The sequence below is a fragment of the Choristoneura fumiferana genome, chromosome 6, assembly GCF_025370935.1.
Source record: "Choristoneura fumiferana chromosome 6, NRCan_CFum_1, whole genome shotgun sequence".
NCBI classification, from domain to species: Eukaryota; Metazoa; Arthropoda; class Insecta; order Lepidoptera; family Tortricidae; genus Choristoneura; species Choristoneura fumiferana.
The window spans coordinates 3,162,125-3,175,600 of NC_133477.1; the positions used below are offsets into that span (position 1 = coordinate 3,162,125).

At 38.2% G+C, this 13,476-nt stretch overlaps 1 protein-coding gene across 2 annotated transcripts; it reads right to left on the bottom strand.

Moving 5' to 3' along the window:
* Nucleotides 1–9,451: 9,451 nt before the first annotated feature.
* LOC141428838 (uncharacterized) lies at nt 9,452–11,481 on the bottom strand. 2 transcript variants are annotated; one of them, XM_074088871.1, is made up of 3 exons: nt 10,396–11,481; nt 10,090–10,163; nt 9,452–9,551 (listed from the first exon to the last, which is right to left on the bottom strand). In XM_074088871.1, exons 1-2 carry the CDS (start codon nt 10,746–10,748, stop codon nt 10,106–10,108), a joined length of 411 nt encoding a protein of 136 aa, XP_073944972.1. In that variant the 5' UTR covers nt 10,749–11,481; the 3' UTR covers nt 9,452–9,551; nt 10,090–10,105. The 2 variants fall into 2 exon arrangements, with proteins under 2 accessions (XP_073944972.1, XP_073944971.1); XM_074088870.1 differs by lacking the exon at nt 9,452–9,551 and having other exon boundaries at nt 10,007–10,163.
* Nucleotides 11,482–13,476: the final 1,995 nt, after the last annotated feature.

The window sequence follows — 13,476 nt, forward strand, 5'->3', positions numbered from 1 at the left end:
ACCAATTTCGAGAATGAATTGATAATATTATGGAATTAATTCCGATCCGCATTTCAGATTCCTTACTTTAAATAGCGAATCTTATGTGTTAAAATTGTAGTTATGTTAAACATTTGTGATGTAAGTCATTAAATTTTACTTGATAAATGTGTTTAAAAAAATTACCTCTGAATTTCTTGTTGAGTTCTTTTCAACTGAAGTATTTCCGAACCGGTGGTTATTTATTGACGATACTGTTAAAGCCTAAATTGAATAAGATGACCAGAAAGCAAAATTATAAGTTCACATTGTGGAGGTACTTATATAAAAAAATCTATTTTATTTTTAGTTAGAGTTTACACAATGGTTTTGAAATAATTTGATAACTAAAACTTGCCTACCTTTACGTCATGTCAAATAAACATAGATAGACCTTTGTTTATAAAAGCAATGTCATTTGGTGCAATTTGAAAACTTGTAGCTAGTTACTTCCACTTAAATCAAGGCTTCATGGATTATTAATCGTAAACACATTATTTTTTTTTTTCTTTTTAGTTTAAGTAAATTATAATAATTTTAGACGGCACATTTCTATGGAGTGCTCACATTTCACACATTTCAACTTCTTTCATCACTAAAAAAAATGTTCTATTTACATATTTCGTCAAAAAAGGGTTAGAATTTTGACAAAAGTCCATTATGTTTGACCATACTTTTGGTCGGCTCTACGTAAACGTGGATTGTACATTCACGTCGCTCTTGTTCTTTCCGTTGTTGAATATCTGTAATTAAAAAAGTTAAAATTGTAGTCAGCGAATAATGCATGATCACCACACACACACACACACAACATCAAACCCCAGTAATGTATTCCCAAATAGTGTAGGCAGAGCAACGCAACGTTACGCTTCGGAGCTACTTTTAGCAACTTCAGGTAGGTATTAATTAAACAATTTTAGGTAATATTAATAAATATTTTATTTACTATTTGGGCGCAGGTTTTCTTTAATAAAATATTATCACTGTAATTATACTTTATTATAAACTGATTAAACAACATACATATTTGCTTTTCTTTAGAGGTACAGATTCGAACAGACTACCTTTTTTAATTTTTACTTTTGACAGCTGCGCTACCACAAGCTTTTATTTAATGTAGTACTACCACTGGTTCTCATTCAATATAAAGAAACGTTTGTGTTGTATTTTCAACACTCTTCCTCAACACAATCGTTTCTTTTTGGTATAATACGTAATTTATCTACTAAGTTTTCGAATATTTGTCTTCCTAAAGGCTTAGTAAAAATATATGCTAACTGTTCTTTAGTACTAATATATTCTACGTTGACAATGTTTTCTTCTACTTTCTGTTTAATATACTGTTAGAAGGAGATCAGAATTAAATGCAACTAGCTGATACAATAATAATTTTATTCCCCGATCACGTGACAATATTTGAGCTCAACAGAAAATGCGTGTGTAGTGGGACGGAGCTGCCGGGCAAATGGGCGAGTCTTCTGTCGCGGCGCGCGCGCCTCGGCTCTCGTAGTCGTGTGCTTGTTGCATCAAGGCGCGTCGGAGCGCGGGCCGGTTTACAGTCGACCATCCTGATGACTTAATACGACCCCGTATTATCTGAAATTCAAACCAAAATTGTATCATCCGAGCTGATTTGCGAGATCAGAACTGATTTGCGGGTTTATCTTAACTTAACTGGCGTTGCTTGACCTCAAACCTAACTGGTCTTAGCCGAACTGGCCATAAGCCCAACCGAACTGGCTTGGAGCCTACGAGATCAAGCATGTAGTTGTGACCTACAGTCTAACTGACTGGGTCTGGCCTATTGTTCAACCAGTCTTGATCTCAAACCTAACTGGTCTTAGCTGAACTAGCCATAGGTCCCGTCGAACTGACTGGGAGCCTACGAGATCAAGCAGGTAATTCTGGCCCGAGGACTTAGTTTTTTTTTTTTTTTTTTCGGTCTTGACCTCAAACCTAACTGGTCTTAGCTGAACTAGCCATAGGTCCCATCGAACTGACAGAGCCTACGAGATCAAGACAAAATCAACCGATGACAAGAAAGGCGGGGCAACCTCAACCAACTGGTCAACATTACTGGCCATGAAAAGATCCGAACTGAAGCTTTGTTCACGAAATTGGACCCTTTTTAAGAACACATTTACCGAAACAATACTGTAGCGCTTGATAAAGATGGGTTATATTAAGAACTGAAAATTATGAATGTTAGTTTGCAATACTGACCTTGAGCACGTTCTAATCAACATCGATATGTTCTCTAATTTATCGCATGGAAATAAAACAGTATCTTGAAACTCTTTACTTGTTAATTTTAATCACAAACTACTCGCATCATTGCTTAACACTTAAACCTCTTCACAGCGTTACACTTGTTAACAACTCAAATCAATTAATAGGAACGAAACTTATTAATCCATAGTAATAGTCTTATTAGGTAATGTATGACAGCAATTATCACATAATCATCGGCTTATTCCGTATCACTTTCTATGTCAGAATTTTCTTGAACTCTAAAAGGTTTCATTTTGTCTGCAGCTATAACATTACGATATTTACGTCCACGGTTATTTAAGGACTCAACCCGGTATCTATCATTTGGAAAAACGGCTGTAACTTTATACGGCCCTGCGTACTTGTCAACTAATTTACCGCTTGTTATACCCTTCTTTAAAATTCTGCGCTCGATTTGGACTTGATCGTTTATATTAAATTTTAATGCCGGTATACGATTTCGGTCATAACGTAATTTCATACGTTCCGCAGTTGACTTTAACCGATCCGCTGCCTGTTTACGATTTTCGTCGACATCCAAATCTTGACTACAACTGGGCACGTCTAAAGGGAAACGAGGCATAAATCCAAATATCAAATCAAAGGGACTCTTCCCCGTGGAGCTACTGACGGTAGAATTAATGCCACGCTGAACTTGAGACAGATAATCTTCCCACGCATCATGCTTGTCTCCAATACAAGCAGTGAGAGACTGCAAAACAGTTTTATTGACGCGTTCTACTTGCCCGTTAGCCCGTGGACAGGCAACGGCATTCATAATGTGTTTAATGTCTCGACTAGCACAAAAACTTGCCATCTGTTGACTAGCAAAACACTTCCCTCTATCACTAATAACGCGGACGGGTGTGCCAAATATCTTTTCAAGTAATTTTAAGGTCGTTAGAACGTGATCTGTTCGCGTATTAGGTACTGGTTGTAACCATGTGTACTTGGTGAACCCATCTACTGCTACTAAAATATAGGTGTTCCCTTCTTTTGATTCGCAAAACGGTCCCAAATGATCGACATGAATTGTTTCGAATGGCAAAGTCCCCTTGTTGATTGGATTTAGCGTACCACGTTGTATTCCTGTCGGTTTTTTTGCAAACTGACACGAGATACAACTTTTTACATATTTTGTAACAAATCGACGTAATTTCTCAAACCAATACTTTTTCCTAATCAACTCGATTACTTTTTCTTCACACATGTGACCGTTGTCATCGTGAAACATTTTAACGATACGCCATCTTACTGATTTAGGTATAACAATCCTTTTTTTACCATCAATAACTTTACATAACGTACCATCTACTAAGCAATAATCATCTTTGACACCATCGCGACTGTTGTTACTCTTTAAGTCCTGAATCAATATATTTAATTTAGAATCCGCTTGTTGTACGGCCACTACCCAAGTTGTTTGATCAAGGTGAAGTACTGAATCAATCGGGTTCCGGCTGAGTGCATCAGCGTGCTGCATATGCTTTCCAGGTCGATAGATGACTTTGAATTCGTACTCTAACAGCTCTAACCACCACCGACCGATACGTGGAACCATATCACGCTTAGTCCACGTAGTGCTCAACGCGTTACAGTCGGTGATGACAGTAAATGGTTTACCCAAAAGATAGACACGGAACTTTTTTAAGCTCATGACCACGGCAAGAGCCTCAAGCTCATACGAATGATACTTGCTTTCTGCGTTCGTGGTTTGTCGACTAGCATATGCAACAGGCTTGAATTCACCATCCGGTTGCTTCTGCATAAGAACCCCTGCTATACCTAAGCTTGATGCATCCGTATGTACCTGAGTTTCAAATGTGTCATTGTAAATAGCCAAAACAGGTTGTGAGACTAGTGCAGCTTTTATTTCATTAAAAGCATCATCTTGAGCTTTTTCCCAACGCCATGGCGCATTTTTCTTTAAAAGTATTGTTAGAGGACGTGCTCTTAGAGCGAAAGAAGAAATGAACTTTCGGAAGTAGCTCGCTAATCCAATAAATTGTCGGAGCTGGTGAACCGTGCATGGTTTGGGAAAATGCTCAACAGATTCTAATTTTCTGGGAGATGGACGAACTTCTCCATGTGCAATATCAAACCCGAGATACTCGATTTTAGTTTTAAGGAAGGCACATTTTTCTTTACGCAACGTCAAGCCTGATTCAGATATAAGTCTAAGGATATTCTCAAGCCTATCCAAACCATCAGACACTGTTTCAGAATAACAAATAATATCGTCTAAATATGCCCCTGCATATTTAAATCTTAAATCTCCTAACATCTGATTGATCGCTCTTTGAAACGCAGCTGGGGCATTACTGAGACCAAACGGCATTCGTTTGTATTGATATTGACCAAAAGGTGTCACGAATGAGGTGTACTTTCGGCTGTCAGGGTGTATCCACAATTGATGGTAGCCAGAACATAAATCCAGGGTGCTAAAATATTTTTGACCCTTTAACTGATCTATCTGGTCTTGTATTAAAGGTAGTGGGTACCTATCTTTACGAGTAAGGCTATTGAGGTGTCTGTAATCTACGCACATTCTTGCATCACCATTTTTTTTTGACACAAGAATAATGCGGCTTGCATAAGGCGAGTTACTTGGCTCTATTATATCTTGCTTTAATAGATCATCGACTATCTGTTTCACCTTTTCTTGCTCCTGACACGACATCCTATATGGACGGTAATAAAACGGAACATTGCTAGTCAGTTCTATTGACATTTCTATATTAGATGCACCTATCCTACCTTCCTGTCCTGCAAAGCAATGATCGTAACGTTCAAGCAACTGTTCCAGGCGTTCACGATCTTCAGTCTCCAAGTCCGTGTTCACGCAATCTTCAGGAACTGCATATGCTCTCGCTATACATTTAGAAGCGTACACATTTAATGGCGCATGACTGTGACATATTAACTTAATCTCACCAAAGCTTTCGTGAAAACGGACTGGGCCTCCTATAACATCAAACTCTCTACCAGGGGCGCGGTGTCGGGAACATTTGACCATAACAGTATCTGAATTGTGTTGTTTATCATCATCGGACATGGACACTAAAACTTTATTAAAACCTTCATACAGAGTTGTGTCATTTACTACTGACAATTTAAAAATCTTATCAACAGAACTAGGATTATGCGGTAATTGATCCATGTTGTTACTTTCGACGTTTGCAATACTTAACTCATTGCAAGTTTTAGTCACTAATATATTTGGTAATTCTGTAAACGTTCTGCCGATTATCATATCCGTGTCTTGTATGCCATCTTCAACTACTAGAATCGGTACCGTACCCGATGCTTGATCTAATGAAACATGTGCTGACAGTTCACCAATAGGTGTTACGGTACTACCACCGTAAGCGCGAATACAACGTGACGAACCCTGCGTGTATCGCAAACCTGTTCGCGCAAGCGCACTAGCAGTGATGGTATTGCAGGCGCTACCGAAATCAATATAACCCGATAGCTGAACATTATTAACGGTAGCCATTTTGTGATATTTCCTGTCATTTACATCAATATCCGATAATTTAAACAATTTAGGTGGTTTACTGTTTACGTTTTTCTTCAAATGATAACAGTGCTCAGCGTCATGACCCCACTTACCACAATTAGTGCACTGTTTATCTTCTTTACAATCGGTCGTGATGTGACCAAACTTTGAGCACCGGTCACATCGCTTAACATCTGTTTTTGGACATTGGGAAGCAAAATGACCTTTAGCGCCACACTTGTAGCAAGAAACGTCACTACGCTGAAGCGGTTTACGAAAAGGTTTCGACCTACCCGCATCAATACTACTAATGCTACTGTGACTACTTTTACTTTTGTTCGATAAATTACAATCAGATGCGGCGTCAGTTAGATATTGTAATAAACTTCGGGTATCACGACAAGCGGCTCCGCGAGCACCGGCCCGAAGCAATGGATCGTTTAACGTGAAAATAATGACATCAACTATGACATGTTCCGGTTGATCACATTTTTTTCCTAAGGACAATTTTTTATAGTAGAAATCTAACACATTTTCATTACTTTCACGTTTCACAGTAACAAAATCATACAATTTTGAAGCTATATCACGTCCTTCCGGAAAATTACACAGTATTTTATTTTTCCACTGTTCCCATGTAAAATCAATTTCCTGTTGGGAATCAAACCACAATCTTGCATTACCAGCGAATTTACAAGTCATTTGGTGAATAAGAAATCGCTCGTTCCAATTATAAATTTTAGCAAATGATTCTAATCTCTTTAACCAAACTTGCGCAGACATGTTGTCCTTTACGGCATTACCAGTAAAAACGGGTATATTGTCCAATCCAGATAGTAACTTATGCATCTGACCTTGCTCCGCCGACACACAAACCATAGGCGCGCTCCCGCTGTTGCCAGCGGCTGGGCAGTGGCTCGGCCCTGGCGCTGCGATGTTAGTGGCGCGCCGGGTAGCTGGCCCCGGCAACACGAGCGACGGCGCGGGCGACGGCGGGGGTGCCTGCGAGGTGCCACCTTCGCTGGCGTCATGAGCTGGCGCTTGCATGGTGTCGCCTGCGCTAGCCCCTTGCGCAGAGACCAGCTGCAATATTGGAGGTGCAGTCGGGATGTCACCGGAATTTTCTGTAACAGGAAAATCTGTAGCGACGCTCGACTGATGCGATGGCTCCCTTTGCACCTCTGTTGAGCTCGTACCGGAAGAATTAATTATTTTTTGCATTAATTGTTCTAAATTATTGAGCCGCGATTCTACCCCCATATTATCATTATTAAACTTACGTCGTTTTGACGCTCGTTCTCGTGATTTATGACGATTTTTTGATCGAGAACGTGATCGAGATCTTCTACCCATGACGAAATCTTAGTGGGCTAGGTTATCCTTTATTAATTTTAGGATAGTGCACCAAAACACCAGATCCCACTTACTGATCTGTTAGAAGGAGATCAGAATTAAATGCAACTAGCTGATACAATAATAATTTTATTCCCCGATCACGTGACAATATTTGAGCTCAACAGAAAATGCGTGTGTAGTGGGACGGAGCTGCCGGGCAAATGGGCGAGTCTTCTGTCGCGGCGCGCGCGCCTCGGCTCTCGTAGTCGTGTGCTTGTTGCATCAAGGCGCGTCGGAGCGCGGGCCGGTTTACAATAGTTATATTTAACATCAACATGTTTTAGCCTTTTCTGATCTGTATTTTTAATTGCCTTAATTGTACTTTGATTATCTTCATAAATTTTTACATTATCAATTTTTATATTTAAATCAGCTAACAATTTTAACATGAAAGAAGCCTCCATGATCGCTTCACACAGGGCTACAAATTCTGCCTCTGTTGTGCTTAAGGCAATACTGCTCTGTTTTCTAGACTTCCATACCACACTATTATTATAGACTTTAAAAAGATATCCAGAGGTTGACTTTCTATCATCAGTTCTTGCAAAGTCAGCATCTGCATATCCCATCAAAGGTTCACTCAAATCATCTTTTGTGTACAGTAATGAATAATTCACAGTTTTCTTTACATATCTTAATATTCTTTTTAAAGCACGCCATAAACCTGCATTGGGCTTAGATTGAAATCTACTCAAATAATAAACTGAAGCAGCTAAATCAGGTCTTGAGCCCACAGTAGCATACATAAGTGATCCTATTAATGATCTACATTGGTGTTCAAAAGTCAAATCAACAGTTTCATTTTCATCAAATTTAAAATTTACATCCATTGGTGTGTCACAGCCCTTACAATTTTCCATATTGAATTTCTTAAGTACATTTTTTAGATATTTAGATTGGTCTATTGAGATGCCTTTGGAATGTTTTTGAATTGATATACCTAAATACATTAAATTATCATTTCCCATGTCTTTCATGCGGAATTGGGTTTTCAAAAAATTTTTTACTGACTCTATATCTTTTAAGTTATTGCTGAGGATCAATAAGTCATCTACATATAAAAGTAAGTATAAATTCCCTTTGGTAAACAAGCAATAGTCATTATCTGATCTTTTAAACCCATATGAAATAATTGTCTCATTAAATTTTTCATACCAATATTTTGGTGATTTTTTCAACCCATATAATGATTTTTTAAGCTTTAGTACATAGCCATCCTGTACAGTCATTCCCTCTGGAGGTTTAAGGTACACATCCTCATCTATACGACCATATAAAAACGCTCCTTTCACATCCATCTGGTGTATATGGTAATCTTTCCTGGCAGCTACTGATAACAATGTCCTCAGTGTCTGAAGTCTTAAAACCGGTGAGTATACATCTTCAAATTTTTCTTCCTGTTGGTATCCTCGAACTACTAGTCTTGCTTTACAAATAGTATTGTTTCCTGTATCCTTTCTTGTAAACACCCATTTTGCATCCAATATCTTCTTATCTGGTCTTGGTACTATTTCAAAAGTCTCGCTTTCTTTTAATACTTTCAATTCTTCAAATACCGCTTTCTCCCAGTCCCTTTTATCTTCTCTTTCTTGAATATCATTATATGTCACTGGTACCTCTTCATTGTAACCGGTAAGCAGGGCAAACAATGCTTCATCATCATTATCTTCTAAGTCTAGTACATAGTCTTCTTGCCATTTTGGTTTTTGAACCTTCCTTTTCTCTCTTCCTCCTTCATAGCTCTTCATTTCCATCTCCGGTTTACTTTCTTGCCTTATTTCTGATGTTTCTGTGTTCTTAATTTCTTCATACTCATTTTCTGTTATGTTTAAATTTAATTTTTCATTTTCAGGTCCACATTCATCTTCTGTCACTTCCAAAGTGTCATAGTCCGGTATACTGATTGTCTTGTCCGATTTTGTATGTCTCTCATCAAATACTACGTTCCTTGCTGTTACTACTCTTTGTTTTTCCTCATCGAAAAGTTTATATCCACCAATGTTGTATCCTATCATGATCATCTTCTTACCTTTGTCATCAAGTTTCCTTCTCAGTTCCTTTGGTACATGATTATAGGCAGTGCATCCAAATACTCTTAAATTTGACACGTCAGGTTTCCTTCCTTCCCATAATTCACTAGGCGTTTTTTCTCTTCCTGTAACTGGACTTCTGTTTGTGACATATGTTGAAAACAAAATAGCCTCGCCCCAAAATTCTTTCTTCATTCCTGAGTCTATTAATACAGTCCTTGCTTTATCCATCAGGGTCAAATTCATCCTTTCTGCAACTCCATTCATTTCTGGATTGTAGGGAACGGTATGCTGCATGATGATTCCATTTCGGTTACAAAATTCCCTAAACTCATCTGAAAGGTATTCACGACCATTATCGATTCTCAGCTTTAACAGATTTAAATTAAAATGTTTAGTTACCATATTATAATATGTTTCAAACTTTTTGAAAACCTCAGACTTACTTTTGATTAAGTACACCATAGTGAAGTGAGTATAATCATCAATAAATGTAACAAAGTATTTGTTACCATCCCAAGTAACAGGTGAAATTGGTCCGCAGACATCTGAATGTACCAATTCTAACGGTTTCTTAGCTCTAGTTCCTAATTTATTGTATGGTTGTCTACGACTTTTCCCTAAAAGACATGGTTCACATAAACTGTCATCAACAAATTTATTTTTTAATTCAGACAACCCATCTACCATATTTTTACGCACAAGTGCTTTTAAATTTTGTGAACCCAAATGGCCAAAACGTCTATGCCATAAATCAGTGTCAATTTTATTCATTAACTGGCAAGAATTTACATCACCATGACATTGAACAGTGTATAATGTTCCAGTACTATTACCAATCATTATTAAGCTATTGTAGTTATATACACGTACCTTTCCATTTGCAAACTCAATTCTTAACCCGGCTTTCTCCATTTTTGACACAGATAATAAATTTTTCCTTAAATCTGGAACATAATACACATTTTTAATTGTACATTTATTTTCTTTCTTGCCTACTTTAAATATAACTTCAATATTCCCTATACCCAAAGCCTGTAAACATACATCATTTTTAGCCGCAGCTATTTTCCTCGGTACTTTCAATTCTATATAGTCTGTGAAATAATCCAATGAATTTATCAAATGGTCCGAGCATCCTGAATCAACACAAAATTCCATATAAGGTTGTTTACTTACATGTCCACAGAAAAATGCACTTGAATCACCACCTTCTTCTGCATAATTTGTACTTCCTTGTCCTTGTCCTTGGCTCGATTCACGTCCCCTTCCTTGGTGCCATCCGCTACGTCCACGTCCTTGATTAAATCCAGCTCCTTGATTCCATCCACCACGTCCAAACCCTGGATTAGAACCGCTACCTTGATTATATCCATGTCCTTGATTATATCCATGTCCTTGATTATATCCACGTCCTTGATTATATCCACGTCCTTGATTATAATATCCACGTCCTTGATTGTATCCACGTCCCTGTCTGCATTGAAATTTTCTGTGACCTGGCTTACCACAAGTAAAGCAATTAAATGCATTTGAACTACCTGGGCCAGTATGTTGGTAACTGAATTTTTTCTGCTTTTCTTCCTCTGCTAAAAGTCTGTCCTTTACAATGTTTAATTTCAAGTCTCCTATAGTTTCCAGTGCTGTCACAACAGATTCATATGTTTTTGGCATGGATAATAAAATGTAGTTAATCTTTTCTTCCTCTGACAAGTCTGATCCAGCTTCTTCCAATTGTGTGCATATTTCTTGTATTCTCGTAAAATGTTCTTTTAATGATGTTTTCTCGTTATACTTTAATTCACTTAACTGTCGTCGTAAAAATAACTTGCTCCTAACTCCTTTTTCTTTAAATACTTCTTCTAAATTCTTAAACATTTTAAAGGCAGTGTCTTTCCTCACATATTCCAAGTGGCTGTCGGCCACCGCGGAAATTAAGATGGCCTGTGCCCGCGCCTCCATCTTCGAGTTTTTTTCATTTTCCGAATAACTTTCTTCTTGAATAGCCTTGAGGCACATGTTTTCCTTTAATATACTCTTAATCCTGAACGACCAATTATTAAATCCATCTCCCTCGAATTGCACAATGTTGTATTTGTTAAAATTATCTTTGCTGTCCGCCATTTTTCTTGACTACTCCCGTACGCCGACGAAGTATATATTTTTCTTCACTTTTTACTCGCAGTGTGCGCATCTGGGCCCATAACTATTATTTTATTTACTATTGGGGCGCAGGTTTTCTTTAATAAAATATTATCACTGTAATTATACTTTTTATTATAAACTGATTAAACAACATACATATTTGCTTTTCTTTAGAGGTACAGATTCGAACAGACTACTTTTTAATTTTTACTTTTGACAGCTGCGCTACCACAAGCTTTTATTTAATGTAGTACTACCACTGGTTCTCATTCGATATAAAAGAAACGTTTGTGTTGTATTTTCAACAATAAATTAATTATTATGTCATTTTAGATTTAATGCGTGACAAGATAAACAAATAAGGAAAATATTTTCAGTCATTGATCAGATTTGTTCCTGATTTCGTCATATTCCTAATTGGTCATATTCCTTATTGACACTTTCCTAACTGGTCATATTCCTAACTCGTCATATTCCTTATCCATGTACATTTGCCTGCCCAAAATTTACTATCGTCGGTTAGGTTAAGGCTATTTTTTATATGACCACCCAGCACCGATTCGGGGACTTTTTACATCGGTTCTGGGTGCATCGGTAAGCACGTGTTCGTAAATTCATTTGACTGTACATATGGCGATTCATAATCAGACGAATCAGGAATATGACGAGTTAGGAATATGACCAGTTAGGAAAGTGTCGTATCAGGAATATGGCCAATTAGGAATATAACGAATCGAAAACTTGGTAAAGAAGGTTTATTGAAAAGGTTGGTTGATTGGTTGGTTAATACATACTTGTCAATAAGTGAGGATATATCGGCAGGCTACGGGCGTATAGACGGAATGGCCATCACTCCCGTTCAGACGCGCTGTGGACAATAATTGTGAAGTAGGCAATCTGTAGAAACACTCTAAAAAATAGCAAGTATTTAGATCCAGCTTTCTACTCTGTTATTATTCTAGTCGTCATAGTTTTGACCCAATGGTCTCATTAAATGGCGTAAGAGACCCTCACGCTCAGAGGACCCTCGGACCTTAACCTGCAATAATAAAAGAAGGTACTACAGTAAGCAAAATAGTGAGGGTACAGTTTCTTTTTTGCGCCAAGGCCCTAGGTTATGCCACAGGTCTCACCTTTTAACTTCTTCTAGTCTTTTACTGGGCCTTTAGGGTTGTTCGAATGGTAAATTGTCTTGTAACACGACCCGATTTATTGCTAATGGATACAGCTTAGGTCGGTATGCGGTGGCGGGCGAGAGACTACTGGGTGTTAAATAGGTACAGACTGTATAGCTGGCGCGTGTTAGCCATATCGCAGGCTAAGCAATCCTGCGAGGCTACTGCGAAATTCGAAAATCGAAGTTGTGTTGTTCCGTCTCTGACACTTATACTGTTATTTAATACGAGAGTGAGAGCGACGGGTACAATACGAACTTCGATTTTCGAAATTTGAGTAGGGCCCTCTGTAATCGCTACACATTGACACTTCAATGCAGAGAACAATCGGCATGTCTAGAGACTCTGGAGTATGTCGAAGGATTGCATCAGTCAATCAGTGTCCAGCAATGAGTGTACCTGTTATTCTCATCTGCGATTATCGGTCATACCAGACCAGATAGTTCACAGACATAATTCCATATCCCATCTTCCCATCATTATATTGTACATGAACAAAAAGCTACTTGAAGTAAATAGTATGAGCCTGTGGCGCTATTAAGCGACCAGCAGCGCTGCGCATCATCCTGCCACTATTATACTTCTAAGTCTCTCTATCTATCTGTGCACCACAGTTTGAACCGACCAATCAACGCTCACGCGCGCCTGGCGGTCGACGTTGATTGGCCGGTTACGACAAGATGGCCTGTGACACTGAGTAGAATTTTCTCAGGTTTTTCTTCTTCTACGACTCGCGGCCGTGGCACATTGTTTGTAAAATAGATACTGTAATCCGAACTGGTGAAAGGGAATAAACGTCTTTAACCTGGTGCGTGTGTGTATCATTTACTAAAGACTCCAAAAGCCTATTGGAAATAGGCCTAACTTGACTATACATATATATAATCTAATCTAGAAAAGCATTTAGATATCTTAAGTTTATTATCTAATAGTGTTGTCA